Raw genomic sequence first — 23,060 nt, 5'->3', positions numbered from 1 at the left:
TTTATGAATGAGGAAATTATACACACACACAGTTTTTCCCAGAGAATCTGGAAGAATGTATCTTTCCAATATGGTTAAGATACTGTTGTCTTAATTTATTACAAGTAACCATAGGAGCAAGAACCTTCTGTATATGGCAGTTTAGGGAATTACTTGAAGAAAGGTAATTTTCTAATTTGATACAAATGAATTTGCTGTACAGAATGTTTTCTGTTATAATGTAACAGGCTTGCTTCAAAAGATAGCAAAGACTTTACTGTAATGCCTTCCTAAAACTCCATTTATTATGGCTTTTTTCCAGACTCTCTCTTTCTCCAGTTTTTTTAAAAGAATGGTGTATACCTCCAACCAAGACCCTAAATTGTGCTGAAATATCAGCACTCTTAGATGGAGCTGTGTGACAGGATTGGGACTCACCACCACAGCACCTCTGGCTGACTCACCAGGGAATTAGCTCAGTCCAGTGTGGAGCGCCCTCCACTGGTGGTGTCCCATCCATCTCTCGCCCTCTCTTGGCACCTGGACCTGTGTTGCTCCCTTCTTGTGGCATCCTCTTCAAGACACTGCCCCCTAGTCCTTGTTCACCCCCTTCCAGGGGGGTGGGGGTCTATCAGCAGTCTTTCACTTTGCCCAACCACAGCAGCCAACCACACCCCAAAGTCTAACCCCTTTTGCCAGAGGTCTGGTGCAGTCCACTATTGCCATGTCCAACAGCTGGGTGTATGTGCAAGGGGGAAGCAGGGGGACCCAGACCCACCCTCTACTCTGGGTCCCGACCCAGAGACCCTTTGGTGGCAAACCTTCCTGCCCTCCTTCTCTCCCCTTATCCGCCTCTCTCCCTGGGTCGCTTCCCCTTTGCTCCAGCCCAGCCCTTCTCTCGGGGCCTGTAGCCTGGCAGATACCAGGCTGGAGTTCCTTCTGCCCTGCCCTGCCCTGCCCTGCCCTGCCCTGCCCTGCCCTGCCCTGCCCTGCCCTGCCCTGCCACAGGCAACAGACCTTCACCCTCTGAAGGCCTGGGAGAGGCTCCCTGCTTCCTTCCTGGACAGCCTTTATATAGGGCTGAGCCTGGCCCTGATTGACTATCTCTTACTCAGCCTCTGATTGGCTCCCTAGCAGGCCTTCTCTGATTGGCTGCCCACCCGCACAGCCTCTCTGGCCTGCTGGAGCCCCCTCTAGTATGGGAGTGGGGCAGCCACCTCACTACAAGCTGAAATAATATATTTTCTGCAGATATCAACCTGATTTTTAAATGAATTTGGCAATGCTCATGGCTCTGTTGTGTTCCCTTCATGCAGAACTCTGGCAAAAGAGAGTTTCAAAAACAGAGTGTCAAACCCACATATTCAAATATTCATGGAATCTCAGTTTTAAATTTTAATATGGGAGTTTCCGTCTAGTCATAGCACTTGTCTAGGTATGTCATCCAATCACAATTTAACCAACACAGGTTAAATAGGAGTGACTATCAAATACTCTGAGGCAACTCTTAAGGGTGGCTGCAAGACCTCCCTCTTTGACAAAGTGTTCCCACCATCTCCATTAGCAGATTTATTACTACACATATATGTATCACCCAAGCAAAGCCCTCCTTATTTAGGAGGGGTATAAGAGCAAAGATCTCTTGAAGTCCACTAGGGACCTCAGTATGCAGATTTAATTTATGTAAGAAGCATGTAGATCCTATGGTGTTAGGCACTGTAGAAAACCCTGAGAGAGGCAGGTAGGGAACTTATACATGATCAGTGTTCAGAGTTGCAACATTTCTGAATATATTCAAAATTAGGAATGAATTTGAGGAAATCACAATCTGATGCCTGGTTATTGCATAAGCATAAATAAATAAATAAAGGGAGAGGTAAATTCATTGGGGAAACTATTCATTGCAAATTATTTGTTCAACTTTAATCTGGATGTCATCAGGCCTAGGATTCCATCTAGCTGAGGACAAATGTAAAGACTGGGTTCACATTACCATTACTTACAAATCTTATCATGCTCTGCTGCCACAAACCCTTGTAATTATTTATCTGCCATGGTTCTGCTTCACAAACTGCATTGCAGATTTGGCAGCTGATGCTGATGCAAGCTGTTATTCAAAAGAGTGGTGAAGCCCTTTAAGGAGATTAAAGCCTTAAATTAAACTAAATGAAGTCTGTAATTCAAGATCAACAGTATTTCTGTTTCTAAGTGTGATTTTTACCAGTAGATTAATTCTTTCTGAAATAATTATATTTCTGTAATCAGTCGTTTGACAATGAGGGGAATTAGTTTGGGGTCTGTTTGCACCAGTTGGTGCACTTTTTGGCATTGAGGATTTGATGGAGAACACAAGTGGCACATGTGCCAAGGCTGCTACTGCTTCAAAGCTTTGCCACCGAGTACGATGCTAACGTCATTAAAAGTGTGTGCTTGCTATAACCCCCAAATCCCTTTCTCCTTAATTTAGAGGAATTCCAAATATGACGTGTTCACTTGGCACAGTTCTCTTTATACTAAATTTGTTTCTAAAAGGAAGGGGAAGAAAAAGTGTGAAGGAAGATAAGCAATTGAGAAATGCTGATCAGGTAAAAACTCCCCTTCTGCTTTCTATTTCAAGTGACTGTCATAGCCTCTCCCTGACGTACAGGACTGCAAAAGTGGCTACTTATATATACTTAGTTTATAGGAAAATTTGGTATGATTTTGTATTATATTGTAGGAAAATGTCATCCATATAATTATCATTATTATTTATAAGATGGTAGTGCCTAGAAGCCCCAAAGATTGAGCCTATACTGTACAAACTTATAGTAAGTGACAGTCCCTGCCTCTAAGAGCTTACAATCTAAAAGAGACAAGGCAGAAAAAATTAGAGAGAAAAGGATTATTATCATTTTGCAGATAGGAAACTGAAGCATAAAGAAATCTCCTGAGTCCTTGTAAAAAGTCTCAATCACAAGACTGTTCTCTTTAATCAATAAGTAAATGTTATCATGTATATATGGTGGAGGCAAAGTGAGAAGCCCCTAACTCATCATCACCAAATGTGCATAGTCTACTGAGGACTGTTGCACCAGGCAGAGTGATCACAGTTGATGGCATCATACCAGACATCGTAGAGTGAAGTTCCCAGATCTGACTGAATCATGCAAATCTAGGACTCTCTGGGTAGGGTAAAGATGTGCATCCCTTTACATGTTGATGGAGAATTTGAGAGCATGGTGTGCTGGGATGTTTTTGTCCATCCTAATGACATGGACAAAGAGCTTGCACTGCCGCTTTTGAACGTAGTGAGCAATTTAAGGAAGGCCAGATCTGTGTGAGATTAGGGCATTTTGCAAAAAGTTGAACTACAGTAACTCCTCGCTTAACGTTGTAGTTATGTTCCTAAAAAATGTGACTTTAAGCGAAATGATGTTAACCGAATCCAATTTCCCCATAAGAATGAATGTAAATAGGGGGGTTAGGGTCCAGGGAAATTTTTTTCACCAGACAAAAAAACTATACACACACAGTATAAGTTTTAAACAAACAATTTAATACTGGTACACAGTGATGATGATTGTGAAGCTTGGTTGAGGTGATGGAGTCAGAAGGTAGAAGAGGGTGGGATATTTCCCAGGGGATGCCTTACTGCTAAATGATGAACTAGCATTCGGCTGAGCCCTCAAGGGTTAACCCATTGTTGTTAATGTAGCCTCACACTCTATAAGGCAGCACGAATGGAGGGAGGGGAGACACCATGGCAGACAGAGACACACACCCTGTGTGTGGGAGAGAGAGAGAGAGATGCGCATTGCCCCTTTAAGTATACTGACCCCATTCTAAGTACATTGCCTTTAAAAAAATCAGGAAGTTGAAACAGCAGCTGCAGCCAGCAAGCCTCTCTGTCCTGAGCCCTGTCCTGTCCACACCCTGCTTTATCTGGAGAAGGGATAAGCCAGGGGCAGGAGTAGGGGGGAGGGGACACCCTGACATTAGCCTCCCTCTTTTCCCCCCACTCCTGCACAGCAAGCAGGAGGCTCCCAGGAGCAGCTCCAAGGCAGAGGGCAGGAGCAGCACATGGCAGTGGGGGGAGGAACAGCTGAACAGCGGGGCAATTGATAGCCTGCTGGGCGGCTGCTGCACAGGGAACTTAGGGGAACGGGGAGCTGATAGGGGGGCTGCTAGTCCACCCTGGTTCCAAGTCCCCGCCAGCTAGCTGCAACGGGCTGCTCTTCCTGAAAGCAGCGGACAAAGCAGGTGGCTGCCAAACAACAAGGGAGCATTGCGCAACTTTAAATGAGCGTGTTCCCTAATTGATCAGCAACGTAACAACGGAACAACTTTAAGTGAGGAGTTACTGTACTTTATGGTCAGGATTTGGCACTGACAGCACAAGTAGAATGCCTCTGTAAGAAGGTCCAAGTTTATGCCCAGTGTAGCAGTACACAGGCTTGATAGATTCTGAACGTCATCTCAGTGCAGAGACACAAAGAGCTGGAGCAGAATTGGATCGCCAGTTTTCTTGCTGGGCTGGGAGAGAAGCTGCAGTGCTGCAACAACTAGCAAGTGAACCATCTGCTTCCCGCAAAAAGGAACCAGTGCTCCTACAGACAGCCCAGGGTCAGATCAGGGACTAGAGGAGTGGTGGGATCCCTGTTGCTATAGCAGCTAATGAGAGGGCTGAGAAAGTGACAGTGTTGCTATCTTTCATAATTGTGTCATTTGTGATATTTGGTATCTTTCTTAAAGCTGTAGCTGCTAGAATCAGGTTCTTTAATCTCAGCTTTCATTTTAAAAGAAAGAGTTTCTAGCTCTCATGACTATGGACCATGAAAATGTCAACCCTAAACTCTCTAATCCCAAAAAGCAAATAAAATAAATCTACATTTATTGATTTGTAAATCTCATAATTTCTAAGCCAGTATCATAGAATTGTAGGACTGGAAGAGAGTTCAAGAGGTTTTCTAGTCCAGTTCTCTGCACTCAAGGCAGACCATCCCTGACAGGTGCTTGTCTAACCTGCTCGAAAAAAATCTCCAATGATGGATTCTACAACCTTCCTAGGTAATTTATTCCAGTGCTTAACTACCCTGACAGTTAAGAATTTTTTCCTAATGTGCAACCTAAACTGCATTTGCTGCAATTTAAGCCCATTGCTTCTTGTCCAACCTCAGAGCTTAAGAAGAACAATTTTTCTCTCTTCCTTCTAACAACCTTTTATGTACTTGAAAACAGTTATCATGTCCCCCTCAGTCTTCTCTTCTCCAGACTAAACAAACCCAATTTTTTCAATCTTCCCTCATAGGTAATATTTTCTAGATCTTTAATCATTTTTGTTGCTCTTCTCTGTACTTTCTCCAATTTGTCCACATCTTTCCTGAACCCAGAACTGGACACAATATTCCAGTTGAGGCCTAATCAGTATGGAGTAGAGTGGAAGAATTACTTCAGTCTTGCTTATAACGCTCCTGCTAATACATCCCAAAATGAAGTTTGCCTTTTTTGCAACAGTGATACACTGTTGAGCCGTATTTAGCTTGTGATCCACTATGACCCCAGATCCCTTTCTTGCAGTACTCCTTCCTAGGCAGTCATTTCCCAATTTCTGTATGTGCAACTGATTGCTCCTTGATAATGAATTTGGGGTCCTGATTTAGGATTTTTGAACTTTTTAGGCTGGCAATGCTAGAGTGAGGTCAGCTGAGAGAGATTGCTGGGGCCTGCTAAGACTCTAAGCATACCTCTTAAGAGCACTGGGAGGTCCAGCTGGTGATTCACTTACATGATGCAGCCTGGAGCGTATTTGGGCAAGGCTTCAGAAGGGCAGATTTGATCAAACCTACTCAGAGGCTAGAAGCCAATGGATAATTCTGAGTTTGTGGAGGAGTCAGAAAGGTTTCTTCCCTAACCCCCAGCTAACCCAAGTGTACAGTTTCGGTGTTGGAAAATCAGGCAGGGGCTCTCTATTTGGGAAATGATTAACCATGCTAGTGATAGACGGGACAAACCACTAGTGTTTTAGGGAACCTACAAATGGAATCTTTTGGTGTCCCTTTAAGGTCTTAGAGTATCAGAGGTATAAATATCAGAGAGATGCCTTTTGTCTGCAGAGAAAGTGAGAATGGATTATGTACAGTCATGGGCACAATCTTTTTTGGAAGTTTGTCCATCTCAGTTGTTTCCTGGTATTTCACGAGATGAATGGGAGTATCACAAGAAGATGTATTTATATAGCAAGAGGACTACACAGTGTAAATCTGATTTTTTGATATGATGTTTGGATATTATTTTGAATAAACTTCTTGTTTTCAGATTGTGTCCATGTATTCATGTATCCATGTATTCCCAGAGTGACTTCAGGGAAAGAGACATTGCTTTGGGGGTGATTAGGCCACTACGATAGAATTTCCCCCTTACCTGAAAGTCACCTGTGTCACCTTAAATTTGGCATTTAATGACATGTGGTTGTTTAGTCCTGCAACTGTATTGTGCTCTTAGCACTTCCTGTTATGGGGTGCAGATCAACTCCTGGAGGAACTGAGCTTCTTTAACTACTATTGACTTCAATAGAGGTTGAAAATGCAATTGCTCAGAGCCATGCAGGATTGAGCCTTTAATGTAGCTTTTTATGATGCAATATAAATTTTTTTTGCATTAAAATAGTGTTTCTCTTTTGAGGAAATCTAAGTACTTTATAAGCCTTACGTGAACTGCACAACACAACTGCAAAATGAGAAGAATCACAGACATTTTACAAAGTGGGAAAATGGACAGATGTGAAAAGTGACTTACTCATGGTCCAATAGCAAGTCAGTGACCACTTCAGAAATAGTGCCCAGAAATTCTGACTCTTCCTGCTAACCCTGCCACCCTCATGTTGTCAAAGTAAGTAAACTTGACAGCACTTCTTTGAGATTTGTACTTTTGGGGACGAGAAATTAGTAAGAAAATGAATCAAAATAATATATTGAGAGCTGTGAAACCTTGACCATCTTATGTGCACACTGTGGAAGTAATCAAATAAACTCTATCCAAGTGAATAAGGCAAACCATCTGGGAAGCCTACTGTGTGAATGAGGGAGTAAGCCCCAGTCTTTTGTGTGAGGCTACGGGGGCTAATTCACCAGAGTTCACATTCCTGTGGACAGCTTGCTACTGCTCTAAGGATAGTGATTATGTACAGATGTGTCCACAGAGCATAAAGAATGTTCCTTCAAACCATTTTAGCGATGAGGATTAAACTCTCAGCTGTAGCATGTAAGGCCACCATTACCAAAATTGGTCATTAGGATGTGACAACTGTCACCCATGGCATGTTCGTCATACACTTCATGCAACAGTCAGATTTTTCTTGGCCATAGCCTTTTGTTAGTTGAATGTGCCAGAGTCAAAGGAACAAAATGAAGAATTTAGAAATGGAATTGACATTACTCACTAGAATATAGTTTCATTACTTTACAGTTAAACCAGATGAGTGAATGTCAGTTTCTTAGTTATTTACTTCTCTCTCTCTTTTTTTGGTTGGGGGGGTAACTGAATTGTTTTATTGCTTATGAAAGTTCTGGACCACTGAATCCTAAATTTAGTATTAACTGGATTCAAATGAAATGCCTATCACCTGTGGCTAAGGACCATATTCTGCAACATCTGTAAAAGCTGTTTCAGCTCCAGTAGATCAGCAAAATAATTATAAGTACTTCACTGACAGAAACAGAAACATGCTCAACTAGATGAGGACTTTATGGGCATTGTTTTAATGCTATTTTTATTCATTCGGAAAATCATAGCTACAAAATGACTTGTTGTGAAAATGGTAAACTTGAAAGAGTGACTAAGACAGTTATTACCAAGTTGGAGAACCATTACCTCTGTAAAAAGGTTTGTGGATGTTATAAGTGTGATGGGTTGGACCCCCCATCCAGGGTCCTGATGTGCTGGGGTCCCACTGAGCTCGCCCGGCCCACCAGCCTGGGCTCCCTCACCCTTCCACACCCCCACCCACCCACACACACAGAGCAATCAACTCTGTGTGGGAAGACTCAGCTCAGGGAATTGTCCAGCACTCTGGTGCGCACACCCTCTGGAGTGTAAACCCAAAATTATATTGTCTTGCACTGTGTAGAGATCTATATAGCGTAAGCTCATGAAATTCACTCCCTCCCTCAGTGTGGAGGAAGATATGCACAGCTTTTTGTCCCCACCCCCCAGAGTCATGAATTGCACAAACTGGAATGTGGAATAAACAAAAAACAAGTTTATTAACTACAAAAGGTAATTTTAAGGGATTATAAGGGAGAGCAAATAGAACAAAACAGATTACTGAGCAAATAAAACAAAACATGCAAACTAAATTTAATACACTCAGGAATACTGGCTACAAATAATAATTTCTCACCCTAAATGATTTTTCGAGAAGGTTGCAGAGTTTCTTGAAGGTAAATTGCACTGCTTGCAGTTTAAATTTCCAGGAATTCCTTTTATAGTTCAGCCCCTGACTCCCCCCAGCTTAATTTCTTTGTTTCTTCAGGTGTTTTCAGCAGTCTTCCTTCTTGGGCAGGGAAGCAGTGGAAGAGAGCCCAGATTAACTCACTCTCCAACCTTAAATAGGATTTGCATATGGCAGGAATCCTTTGTTTCCCATTCCATGGAAAAATACCAGCATATTAAGATGGTATCCTGTACCAGGTGACACGAGTACATGACCCTGCAGTGTCAAAGCAACATCCCAGGAAACTTCTCAGGAAGGAGGGAGATTAGTAACTTCAAAGTCCTATTGTCCTTCCTAATGGCCCATCCAGGCTGATTGCATGCTGTCTGGTGGGCGTTCCCCAAGTACACACATAGTTGTAACTGTTACATATGCAGCAATGGTACATGCATAAAAATTGGATAATCCCATTCAGTAAATCATAATCTTTCCAATGATACCTCACATGACCCATCCTGCATAAGACATATCTTAGTTATGCCATATTCATATCATGACAATATTTCTTTGAAGAATATGGGGCGTAATGTCACAATAAGCTTTCATGATTTTTTTAAAATATGAGTTTGTCTCTTCTGATTGTGAAGAAAGCATTTAAAATCCTCAAACTTATACTTTTCCCATAGTGACTTTTCCTAAAAATCCTTGGAAATTCATGATGATGATTTTTCCATTACACATTATTTGATAAATAAATGTATCTTAAAATTTACATATCAAAATGAATAGAGACACTATAATGGCTCTGTCCCTACAGTAAATTCTGCATGCATACCAAAGTACTTACTAGCTTGAGAGACAAGTCATTATTGTCAATCAGATAAATATTCCTTATACCAAAATAGGTTTTTTATTCCTAATATTTAAACAGGTTAAAAACTTTAATTCTGAAAATACTAAATGACCAATCCTACATACTTTTGTGTGAAAGTTTTAGTTTGTGGTTAAGTATTTTTCTGAGATGGCTATACTCATCTATAACATTGCCATGCAGGATTTCTTTTACGCTTTTCCTACCTGCTATGTGAGGGAGGATGCGGGAGGGGAAAAATTCAAAATTCACATGCTAAAAAATTATATTGAAATTCCTTTAGGTTTAAGACAGAAACCTATAAGAGCCAAGGAAGTCTAAGTGATAACTCATACTCCAGCTTTGACTTTTGATCTTGGATTAGATTTTCTCCTGCCTCTAGTTTTGGTTGGGTGCAGCAGTTGGGGGCTGGTCCCACACAGGCCCTGGCCTAGGTGAGATTACAGCAGCCATGGGACTACTGTAATCTATGCTGACTATGGTCCTGAGGGGCCATGGCCATCTGACAGCCAGGGATTATCAGAGTGCAGAGTGCCCCAGCCCTGTCTCCTTGCCATCCTGAACACTCCTACTATGATGCAGGAAGATGATGGGGGATGATGTACCAAATGACCCTGATGGGTCTATACCTGCTAGGGATTCCAGTATGCGGAGACTCTACACAGATTAGGGAGAGCTAGTCAGTTTTCAGCTACTTTGCCCTGCTGGAATGGTTGCTATTGTTTTGAGAAACAATTTAGAGACAAGAAAGGAAGAGAATTTCAGTTTGGATACAATTTCTTAAAATGTGCAGTTTTTCCCCCTCTGTTTGTTTCATGCTTATCCAAATGTGACTTGCTCAAATGTAAATTATATCTGAATATAAACATATCACTAGCGCAACTGGGCCCTCATCTCACTTGGGAACTGTAGGTCGCTACTAGCACACAATGAATGAATAACCCTAATACTGAATGCATTTGGACTCTATGGACCAGATTGTGATCTTGCTTCAATGGATTATCTCCAGATTAACAGTAGCAAAAATAATCCATATTATGCAGCTAGATGAGGAAATATTTTGGAGAATTTACGAATGTTTAATCCAAATCTGTAATTGCCAGTTTTACACAGGGTTCTAATTTCTTGTTCAAAGTGCAACTCTGCTCTAAAAAGAGCCTGAACATGGAACCTGAACTGGATGTGGAGCCCTTCCCACATACGGCGCAGAGCACACAGGGCCTGGTTGGTTATGCAGAGTACAGCAGGAAAACTTCTCTCACAATTTATTCATGCTGATGTCCTTTATGCTACTACTAAATTTTATGCTCTGTTGCTGATGCCAGGGCATTCTCTTGGGCCACAGGCAGCTGGCACACTCTGATTCTTCACATGCCAAGACAAGAAAATCAAGTTCAGTCCTCAAAAGAATTTACCATGTATTCTGAGGCTCAGCAGATACCATTTGAACAGGACATTGTTCAGAATGATTTTTATTGTGTAATAAGGACTTTTAGGAACTCAAAAATGAAACAAGAAGAGGAGGATTTTCTTTGCGGTTACAATGGGTATGTCTACACTGCAATAAGTGACTTGCGGATGGCCTGTGCTGGCTGACTCAGGGCTCACGGGGCTTGGGCTAAGGGGCTGTTTAATTGCTGTGTGGATGTTCCCACTTGGGCTGCAGCCAGAGTTCCGTGACCCTCCCACCTCTCAGGAGCCTGGCTGCCAGCCTGAACCCGAACGTCTACACCACAGTTAAACAGCCCCTTGGCCCGAACTCAGTGAGCCAGAGTCAGCCAGCAGAGGCCAGCCGTGGGCCACTGCAGTGTATACATACCATTGTGACCAAATGTAAAGAAAATCCTCCTCTTCTTGTTTAATGTTTGAGTTCCTAAAAGCCCTTATTACACAATAAGGTGATGGTAGAGAAGGGCAAAATCATTCTGAACAATGTCCTGTTCAAATGCTAAGGGGCTGTTTAATTGTGGTGTAGACATTTGGGCTCAGGCTAGAGCCCTGGCTCTAGGACAATGCAAGGTAGCAGGGTCCCAAAGCTCGGGCTGCAGCTTAAGCCGACACCACAATTAAATAGCCCATTAGCCAAAGTCCTGCAAGCCCATGTCAGCTGGCACAGGCCAGATGTGGTGTCTAATTGTGATGTAGACATACCTAATAGGTGTTTCTTAAATTAAAAAATAGATTTAGGTCTGATGCTTAATGACAGCTCTTTGTGCCTAATATATTTATGAAACAATATAAGAATGAGTACTGCTTTAGAGATTTTCTTATAATGTGTTATGATCTGTGAATTTTTGGATTATCCATCCCACAATATGGGACATATTAGAAAGTAAAGTAGCTTTAATCAGATTGCCCAGTTGTTCCCACATTATTCTCATTTTTATAGTTATTGAAAGTTTAATAGAAAACAGGCTCCTTTCTTAAGCTTAATTCTCTTTTGGAATTGTGTGTGTGAGATTAATCTATGTTGGTTGACACCTGCTTTAGAGTCATGTCATTTGAGTTTTCTGCATAGCGTTCACAAGAATTGGCCACACACAGTTCGCTTGGTGCTAATTCCTTCAGCATCAACCTTATAATGATTAATTCAGCATATTACAAATATTGATTAAATTTACTGAGACTGGCTCATAACACAAATATTATACACTGTGATAATGACTATTTTACATCAACTAAGTGTTTTCGAGTTATTTTTGTCTATCCGTATCAATATACTTGCACTATCTTCTTAATATATTGACTTAAGTAATAAGTGATATGCTGTTTTATAGGGCTTTTCCTGAATCATTTCTCAGAGAGGGAAAAGGTGCTCAGAGTGAAAAGCTGGCAGCTGAGTGCCTTATCTTTGTTATAGTTAATATTTTTGGCACATTAAACATCTTTCTTCCTCTCTTGTTGTTGGAAATGCACACTGAAAAGGGCCATTGTCGGCATAATGTGGTGGTGCTCATTTAATCTGATGCCCTGAAGAACAACATAAACTATAGTATAGCATATATAAGGTTTATAATAGCTGGGTAAATTAGGGACACTTGAATGCATTTGATTCTCAGACTACAGTTGTTTCTCTCTTTTTGATCATGTAGCACTGCCTTTTCTGCCAGGCACACAACTGAAAGTGCTTATTCTAGGGAAGAAAAGGACAGTTGGACAGAATTCAAACCCTTCTTTAGAGAGTCTCTCACAGACAGATTCTTAATTCATTTCTTGTGTCCTGGAGTAAAGAGCATGTACTTTGTTTTCCTGCCCTTGTGCTAATGCATATCATACCCAGTGGTCTTCCTTGGATCATAGTTCTGTTAAATTTTTGAAGAGGAGTTCTTAACTTTCCAAACCTTACCCTCATCGTCTGCCCATCTCTTGGACTGACTTAGAAGACATGTCTTTAGGGTGCAGTGGGGGAATAAAATACAATTTCTGCCTTTTTTATAGGTTTCAGAGTAGCAGCTGTGTTAGTCTGTATCTGCAAAAAGAAAAGGAGGACTTGTGGCACTGTAGAGACTAACAAATTTATTTGAGCATAAGCTTTCGTGAGCTACAGCTCAGGGTTTTTATAGCATCCATCACCATAGTATCTAAGTGCATCATAGGTAAATTAGATCTGCATGGCAAGGTCCCAAATGGACTTTGTGCATATTCTGTCCCTCTGCTTTCCTGGGTATACCAACCTTTCTTGTTATGGTGGGAAAGCTTCCTGAAAGAGAAGGGTCTTGCATAAGGCTTAATTTGTGGTGAAAGAGGTGCTGGGGCTCAAGCAATGTTTTTACTTTCATAACTGACGCAGCAAGCCCAGAGGTGCCAGGGCTATGAACTGCCAAGCCTACAGGTGTGGCTCAGCCCTGGCACAAATTAAGCACTGGTCTTGCAACATACCCTTGCTCAGACTCAATTAATCTGACCTCCTGAGGGACCTAGTTTCAAAGCCAAAGACTCTCAGCAAAAATGCTGATCTCGCTCTCATGTACTTTGTTTGGGTTTTATGAACTACTAAATTGTTCCAAAGGAGCGCAGCTGTTTTGGTGTTTTGGAGATGTGATCACTGACCGATGTGATCACTCACTCTGAAGATCAGGACCAGACCCATGACCTTGCAATGGAAGTAGATACTGTGACAGTGGAGGGATGGGAACATTATTCTTTACAGAGCTTTTTCTTCCTTCATCCTCAGTACAGATTTTCTTTTTATACTAACCCCTCTTTCAACTTGGTGCTTTTAAACTATTTTGTCAGCATCATGGCATTTTCCTGTACAGCTTCAGATACTATATCAAACCACTGTAAAACAAATTTCACTGTATGGAAAACTAATTGCTAGTTTAACTTCTTGAACTAACCATCTACATAGAATTGCATGCAGATATGATTCCATCACTCAAAGCTTTGCTCTGATTTGCCTTGGTTGTGGGAGAAGATATTTAATCATTCACATTACAGCTAAGGAGTGTCCTTGAACACCCTACATTCCCCCTGAAGCCAGTGGGGTATAAAAAGAATGCAAGATCAAGCCTGAAACCAGTAGTTACTACCTTTTAATATTTTCCTTATATACACGTTGAGCCAAATTTTACTTTCCATTACAGTTTAAATTCACATTATGGTTTAAATCCACAGTAACTTCAAGGATGTTGTTCTAGATTTATACCAGTCTCCCTAAGGGCACAATTGTATCCAATTATATTGAAATCTTAATAGGAAAAAAAGTAAGACACAAATAGAATACTAAGACTAATTATTTCTTTGGCTTTAATGTGTTAGACAGCATTTACCACATGCAGATTCTCCCTTAGAGGCCCCTGATTCTTGGTCAAGGGTTTTGCTTTCTCTTAGGATCTTATCCAGCAAATAGCTAACTGCTGGCCCATTCCAGAAAATGTAAGGTTTCCCATTAGAGACAACCTGGAATTTAGCAAACTATAATTTATTTTGCAAATTCTACATTTTATTTCATGTGTCTTATTCCTGCCAACTCTTTCTCTCATGCATGCGTCATCTGGGTCAATTCCAGAAAAAAATTGGAATTTTATTATTCTCAGAGATTGTTTCTCTTTTTCCTGAATTTGACTAGGAATCTATCATTTTCTCCTGTGTAAAAAAGGGGATCACTAATACAAATGCCCCATTGCCGTAATGATACATCCTGTCTGATGGGGTCCTAGAGCTATTTTCTACATCGATTGATGTTTAACCTCCAGGGAACCATCTTTTCAACAAATGTATTTGAGTCAGGTTTATATTTACTTGAAGGAACTCCTAGAATCTGGATATTTCTTCTGCTCATTTGATTCTCCAGCACCTCAGCTTGTTGGTCAAGGTTCTGAGTTTTATAATGGCATTGTAAAATAAGCAGGATTTTGGATGCTTTCAGATCCATTGGCATTTTCTGCTGGTTCTGCGCAGTGTTTGCAGCTAGTCAAGGTGTTTCTCATTGAGATCCATATACATTAGTAATCTTTGTTGACAAAGTTTCTATTTTACTTTCCCTCAAAGCCATTATTTTATGGAGGCCCTCAGGCTTTGCAGGTTTTTTTGCAGGTTTTTTTCCCCAGACAAACATTTGTGTAATGCTCCCTTTTGCTTTGATGGAGATTGGAGAAGGAAATTGGGTTCAAGCTACTTTCTGTTGTCCCAGTATCTACATTCCAGAATATAACTGCTTCTATATTTAATTATGAAATTTTCTATTCTTCACAGCTCACTAATAATCAGTTTTTTGTAGGTTATATAGGATTAGTATACATAACCACTTGTGTGTGTGTGTGAATTGGTAGCTAATGGAAAGAGGCATGAACACGTTCTAACCAAACAACCATTTGGAAATTGAAGAAATGTTTGTGAGCACTGTTTTGGCAGTATCCCCCAATCTAGTGATAATCACCAAGTTAGTCACACTGACTCATGGTTATAACCTTATCTCCTTCCTTTGGCATTAGCTGTCCATACTTCTTTTAAAAAAAATATTCTGAAATTTATTGCTGGTGAAAAGTGCTGGATTGACTGCACTGAGGACTAAAATTTGTCTGTAACACAGGTACAGCACAGACTCCCCTACCAGCATGCCTGCCCTTTGATCTGGAAAAACAATTTCTAGGGATATGAAAGTAGCTAAGTGCCTATCTTAGGCATCTGGATGTGACATCTGTAGTAGTGTTGGTTTCTGTGCATTCCGTTTGTCCAGTCGGAACTGGATTGAACACCTGTTCATTTCAAAAACACTAACTGGTAAAAATGACTTTTAAACACAAACTAAACTGGATTTGGACCCAGGAACATAAAGATGAAAGGTTCATCCTTTACTGGCCGCTATCTAGCTTGCCTTAATATGTTTTCGCTTACCTATAGTTATTGCACCTTGCTCAGTGTGAGTTGAGCATGGTCTTTAAAGATTTTTCCAAGCATGCATAATCCTCATGCTACAATAACTATTCTGAGAGGATGATTACCTGCATCATGCCCATAGAATATGGGGCTAGTGTTGCTGAAACTAATGCAGTAATTTAGACAGTATTTACAGCTTTCCCAGGAAACCATCTCTTTTAAGAATGACAGGCTGTTTTGCATTTTAATTCAGTTCTTGAATAGCTCTGTATTTTTGGAGAACAGATCGAACAACTGTTTAATTAATTTAACGAGGTTCAAAGCTGTAGCTTCCATTAGAGGTATACTTTCCAGCATTGATTGCTGTTCCATTGTGAAAAATAATGCAGCTTCCACTTCCAGATTCTTAAGTGGAGGAGAATGATCTCAGCAGAAAGCATGACAGCTGAATGATGAACCTTGCTCATTTTGCCTTAGCAGTATTGCTGAAAAGTGGAGAAAACTTGCTTTCTTCTTATGCTTGCTTGATTCTCCCACAAGCCAAAAGTCAGTTTTGTCAGCACGTTGAGAGGGGTGTGAAAGCAAAGTAGGGGCAGATCAGTGGGGCATAAGGTGGCAGAGATAAAGGGCATATTCTGCTTTCTGTGACGTGTTTGTATGTGATGGGGAAATCTCAGAAGTTTCTAAGGCCTCCATTGGCTAAGCGTTCACAAATCCATATTGGAATTATCCAGACCTTAGAAGAGTTCTCAGGAAAGAATGGGGGATACTTCCTCCCAACTTTCAGCCTGCAGGGAGCTCTATTTCCCTCCTTCCCCCAGTCTCTCTTCATTCTCCTCTTTCCCAAACCTGCTTCTTTCTTGCCCATCCCGAAGTACCCCAGTTACACCTACCTCTCACCAAATCCACCCCCCTGAAACTCATCTCATGCCCTTTACCTGTGCAGTGAAGATAAACCATAATGTGCTTGAATGGCACCTGTCTCTGAGCACCCAGGTGCAAGCATCTCCACTGCAAAGCCCTATCTGCGTTACTGTCCTCACTGTGTCTGCACCTGCCCATGTGGGTCTGTGGTGGGTTCTTTGCACTCTACGGTTTTTCCTTGTCAATTGTGAGATAAAGTGTCTGTCTTTCCATGGGAATTGTGGGAAGGCACTGAAGGAATATCAGTATTCAGGTGATTTTGCCTGCATCCTCACTGCAAAGTGGGCAGGTTCCAGCCAGAATTAAACCAAAGCTCGGGCTCCAACCTATACCTCCACCTGGGTAAGCTAGTTGGGTCTTAAAGCACCTCCAAACCCAGGTCACAGATTTCTCTGCATGGATGGTAGGGTGTTAAAACCCAGGTAAGAGCTCAGGTTGACTGTGCAGTGAAAACATACCCTTACACACACCTCTTCCCTGTGGCTCCTTTCTTGTATCCTCCTTCCAAATGTTTTGAGTTTCTCCTTCCTTTGGCCACAGATACCTTATTTCCAAACACCCAAATCTCTGCTCCTTTCAAGAAACCCCAATTGCCACTCATCTCTCCCAGATATATCTCCCTCAAGTATTCTCCTTTCCCTCTCTCCCACCTTCCCCTAGCACCTAATCTCCCTAGCAGCTAGGAGAAAGGCTGGCCACTCGCTATCACTTCAGATTTTGCATAATTCCTGCACTATTTGCAAACACATATTTTGGGTAATTATATTTGGGGTGCTTCTAGATTATTGTTAGTTTTAATATGTGCTTTGTACTCAATAAGAATACGGATTTGTGAGTAAAAGCACTCCTGTGTGTATCAATAATTTATCAGACGGAGATGCTGTGTCCCCTCACTGATTTATTTCCTGACACTGCCTGAAAAACAGAGATTAGTTACCATAGCTTTGGGTTCAGATAACCCTGGGTAATAGGCAAAGTAATATCTTTTATTGGACCAACTTATGTTGGTGAGCGAGACAAGCTTTTGAGCTTACAAAGAGCTCTTCTTCAGGTGAAGAGCTCTGTGTAAGCTTGAAAGCTTGTCTCTCTCACCAACATAAATTGGTCCAATAAAAGATATTCCTTCCCCCACCTTGTCTCCCATGTAGGTTTATGGGATTTTCAGTCATTCATCCATAACAACTTTATGATAACACTTTTGCTGTGTAAAGTTATTTCAACTGAGTAGATATGTTATTTAAATCATACAATAATATTTACCTACTAGTTATTAGTTAACATTAATAATTTAACATAGTCTGGGTTTGTGCTAAAATGCTGGAAATGAGTGTTAATTTTTCATAATTTTATCGGTATATAAAATGAAAAGCAGACACCAGAAACAAAACAAAACAAAAATAGAATATATTTCACAGTATGACTGTAAGGAAGTAAATTTAAACAAGTGTTGTTGCTTCAAGTATCTGTGATTGATATTCTTTCCCTCTGAAACATAATAATGTTGATAGGTATATAAATCACCATGGAGTGTAGAATGACATGTTCTAGATGATCAGACCTATTTAGCCAAGCAGGCACTGTATTACTTCATTTTCTCAGAGCCATAACTTAAGACATAACCCTTCGGCAAAACTAATCCAATTCCTCTTCTTTCCCTGTCTTTATTCTCCCACACTCTCTGGGTTTTAAAACACAATGTAATGGGAGACAAGCTAAAATGTAAAATTTAATGAAATAAGTTGAAAATGAAGTCCATTTGCTAAGAAATACCACTGTGGGCTAACATGAGAGAAAATAATGATATTAATATCTTACAGTGGTGTGAAGAAAATCCCTGTACTATGAAAAGCTTAATAATTCTGGTCCTGATCTGTCCCCAGTTATGCAGCCTGGGCTAAATTTCACATTCTTCACTCAATCAAAATTCCCGTTGAAATACATGGGACTGTTTACAGAGTAAAGTACTATCACAGAATGACTCACCCCCTTTAATGGAAAATGGAGCAAGCCTTGCCTATGCCATAATTAGCTGCTTCCCAGCCTGATGGTGAACACCTGAGTCTCATAAAAAGGGGTAAGAGAACTCAAAGGGAAGAACAACAGGAAACAGATTAAGCTCCTGCGGGAAGCTCTGAGGTAGGATCTGCAGGAAGCCGGGAACTCCAGTGAGTGGTAGACAGTAAGAAAGACTCCAGGGAAAACAGTTTAGGAGTCAGCCCTTTATCTCAGAGGAGAAAAAGACTTAAAGGTAGCCGTGAAGGATGTCTGAAGAGTAGCCCAAGAGGAAGAATCTTTTGTTTGTTGCGAGTTGGCTTTGTTTGGACTTTTGTTACTCTGGAAGGGGTTAAATTTGTTTAGTTAGTTGGCCAAGGGGCCAAGCCACATTACCAACACTGACCCATGTGGGGAAGGCTGAGGGGACTCCTCTTGAAGGAGGAAAGTGAGGCAGAAGAGGATTATGAGTGGCCATGCCTGTACTATGCAACATAAGTAAGGGAATCCCAATCAGTCGCTGAGCAGTTAACCCTCAGAACATTTGAGAGGAAGGCTGATAAATATTATTTCCCCCATTTTGCAGATGGGGAATTTGAGGCAGATAGGATAAGTACAACTCTGTGTCAAACCAAGATTCCAGTTTAGGACTTTGGGTGCCATTTGGTGCTTAGACCATTAGATCATGTCAAATAGAAGTGGGGAAAAAAACCAGTATAGTGCCTGACCTATGTTTGTTCACAGCAGTTCATATTCTCAACATTTCATGTTAACAATTTACAAAATTCACATCTAGTGGGATCGTTTGGCAGTGATATGTGTTTCATAACGGGTGTGATACAAATCAATAAATGTGATGGACAAAATATATGGGTATTAGATATCGTTAATAAAAAACAATTGTATCCACATACATTCCTTGAATTTATATATTCATTTTTTTTATTTTTGGTTATTTTCTTAGATTTCATAAAAGAGGCAAGAGTAATGGCCCTAGAATCCACAATCATCTGTTCATCTATAGACTAAGAAGAACAGAGGGTTGTCCACACTGGCTTGTGCCAATGCACCTCCACCCTGACCTAAAATGAAAGGAGTTCTAGCTCTATGCCCAATGTTTGCCCACTCTTTTGAGATTGCCAACAAGGGTGCCAGTTGTTTTAGTATAGACCTCACCTGTCCTCTGAATGAAAATCTGGTCAAACTACAGATATTCCCTTTTCTACAGTATGTGAAATGCTCTCCGTTGTACCAGAACATCAGTTAAAGCAACATTAATTGCAGAATGTATACAATGGTGAATAGAGTTGAGCAAAAAGTTAGCAATTAAAACCTGCAGCCACAAAAAATGTGCCCAGTTACAATCCTGAAATTCAGAAAAGATTTGTTGAATGGTTGGGTAAGATTTGCAACTCACTGATGTAAACTGGACCCAGTTTGGAGTCACCCTTGGCCAGGCCAAGTCAAGGCAAGCCATTTTCTGATTTTGAAGCTCAGCCTCTCAAAATCACAGCATTGTGTGGTTCCAAACAAAACTTGGCAGTTTTAACTGAATTGTCTTTGAGAGTTTGTGCTTGTTCAAAAATCAGACTCCAACTGAAACCCATAGAATACAAATACTAGAGGAAATTGTAAAAAAATATTTGCACAGGTGCCAAAACCAGAGTCTTGCAAATTCTAATTCAAACTCTGTTTCACAGCTCCTGTTCCTGCAGAGGATCAGCTTACTATCACAACTGGCTCATAAATATGGTCACATTATATTATTTCTTCACTTCACTTCTCTTACGTTTACCAGTAACCAACCCTATACAGCATTAATTTATGCATATTATTTCACATACTGGAATCTGGAATGAAGCTATGTCACAGATGAAAGTATGATTCACAACTTACTGGTCGTGTTGGGCATAACACCTTGAGTATAGTAGGATTTACACAGATGTTTGATGAGAAACTGCCCACTGTAACATGTTTTCTCTACTAACTCCAGTTGCTACAACACTAATAGTGGAAATGACGTAAATTTTGTTATCGTTCTGTCTGTAAACATTTATGTGAAGTTGCAATTATCAAGGCCAACTTAATCTTACATCAGCAGTTCCCAAACTGTGGGTCAGAACCCCAAATGGGATTGTGCCACCAGCAGATGGGGTTGTGGCGACCCCTAGTGTTCAGAGGAGGCCATTTTGCTCCACACCACATGACTTCTCATGGACTGTGTGTGTGTGTGTGAGGCATAATCCATAAAGGATGCCATTTTGTAGAACAAAACAGTGTCCCCCACACAGCGTGTACTCATGTGTATGGTGTGTGTGAGGTCATGCTGTGTGGAGGATGCTATTTTGCTCTTCAAAATGTTATTTTCCTTGCTGTCTGGTGTTCTGAGAGGAAATAATTCATTAACATAGGGTCAAGCTGGCAAAAAGTTTGGGAACTCCGTCCCGATATGGTTGATTTACAGCCATAGTCAGAAATGAGCAACTTCCCATAACTTGAGAACATTTCTTTGTTAGTTCTGGTTTCATTTTGTTTATTTTAATGGATTAATTGACTGTTACAACCCTATCTGCGAAAGACTGGTGATCTATAAAAATATAGTTACAGGTAATTCCAGTTAAAGGAAACACAAACTGACATAAAACACTTCCTAAGCACATTTATTATAGAAAGCATCTTTATATTTCTTCAGATTATAGATGAAGAAGAAACACAATTCATGAGTAATTGTCCTGTTGCTGTTACTGAGAGTACTCCAAGAAGACGGACACGCATTCACGTTTTCTGGACAGCGCCTCCTGTTGGTACAGGCTGTGTAATTCTGAAGTAAGTACTTTCACATGGATCCAAGTTACAAGTAAAACCAGGTTCCATTTACAATAAGTCTAATATGATTTACAATACATTGATGCCTGTTTTTATACACATGAGTCAGCAGTAGTTTAACCTGCACAAAATTCTCTTGCAACTATTTGGCCTACATTTGTAAAAAAACCAGACTCAATATTCCGGGCACAGCTATGTGTCCCCAGTTACACCAATTTAGAAGCGTAGCTTTTAGAAGACTTCACCCACAAATCAGGCAGTTAGTCTTGTAAACATTTTTTGAGGAAATTATGTGCATAATATTGGAGGCATGATTGAAATGCTGGTAAATCCTTAAATTTTAGCCAAGCACGTCAATCAGGCTGCACTATGGTACCTGCATTTTCTCAAATTAATCAATATCGCTCAGAAAAGCACTGTGTTATATCAGCAACCGGATGTTTTTGACAGGAATTTGTTTTGTTTCCTGATTTAAAGTCACAACAAAACGTTGCCACATGCTGTCCACTGTGTTGCAAGCTAATTTAAGAATGGTGTAGAACAGGGGTGGGCAAACTTTTTGGCCCGAGGGCCACATCGGGGTTGCAAAACTGTATGGAGGGCCAGGTAGGGAAGGCTGTGCATCCCCAAACCACCTGGCCCCTGCCCCCTATCCAATCCCTCCCACTTCCTGCCCCCTGAATGCCCCCGTCAGAACCCCCAACCCATCCAATCCCCCCTCCTCCTTGTTCCCTGATCACCCCAACCCCTATCCATACCCCCCACCCCCTGACAGGCCCCCCAGGACTCCCACGCTTATCCAACCCCCCTGCTCCCTGTCCCCTGACCCCCCCAAACCTCCCCCTCATCCAACCGCTCCCTGTCCCCTGACTGCCCCCCCCCCGGGACCCCCTGCCCCTTAACCAACCCCCCGATCCCCTTACCTGCCACTCAGAGCAGCATGTCTGGCAGTCATGCTGCCCGGCCGGAGCCAGATGTGCTGCCCTGCAGGAGCACGCAGCTCCGCCGCCCAGAGTGCTGCTCACGCGGCGGCGTGGCTGCGGGGGACGGGGAACAGCAGGGGAGGGGCAGGGGGCTAACCTCCCCATCCAGGAACTCGGGGGCTGGGCTGGATGGTCCCGCAGGCCGGATGTGGCCTGCGGGCCATAGTTTGCCCACCTCTGGTGTAGAATGTAATGGTGTTATAAGGGTCCCATCAGCATTTCCAAGAAGATTCGTTCAGTGTCAATGCACTGTTTAAAGAGAGATGATTCCCCTTGTCCACCAGCATCACCTTCATCTTACTTTGATTGTATTTAAGCCCTTCTTATTCCTCAAGGTGTGTATTTCTTCCAGACATTGGGGTAACTAGTTGATGGTGGTGTTTTGTTCTGATGAGAATGAGTTATATTGCTCTGTATTATCAGCACATTGTAGGCATTTGACCCTGAAGCATCATCCATTGTCTCTTGGTGTCTGAAACAGGAAGTGAAAAATGTTTAATGCAGTAAAAGCTACAGGAAACATTTAGCTAGGCCAAATTTAATTCTTAACACCCATAAATGTCACGATTCCTACAAAACTTTTAACAAGGGTTGGGCAGCTGGAGTGCTGTGACTGCTGCTTATTATACTAATCATAACTGTCTCTGTGTTACCTGCATCTTTGCTGTATCCACCTGAGGTTTGTCTGTCTTATTATTTGATTGTAAGCAAGGATCATTCCAACATATGTATGCATAGTGCCTACCACAAT

The 23,060-nt window shown here is 41.4% G+C and overlaps 1 protein-coding gene across 1 annotated transcript in view; it reads left to right on the top strand.

The window, feature by feature from the left end:
* Positions 1–23,060, top strand: part of SPON1 (spondin 1) — a 314,216-nt gene that overhangs the window by 27,522 nt on the left and 263,634 nt on the right. The window contains exon 3 of the mRNA XM_084631647.1: positions 21,193–21,326. Coding sequence (XP_084487773.1) covers positions 21,193–21,326 — 134 coding nt within the window. The remainder of the gene's footprint in view (positions 1–21,192; positions 21,327–23,060) is intronic.

The sequence above is a fragment of the Lepidochelys olivacea genome (assembly GCF_965140295.1).
Source record: "Lepidochelys olivacea isolate rLepOli2 genome assembly, chromosome: 6".
NCBI lineage: Eukaryota > Metazoa > Chordata > Testudines > Cheloniidae > Lepidochelys > Lepidochelys olivacea.
Note: the sequence above shows the minus strand (reverse complement) of the source record. Positions and strands in the feature narration are given on the sequence as shown.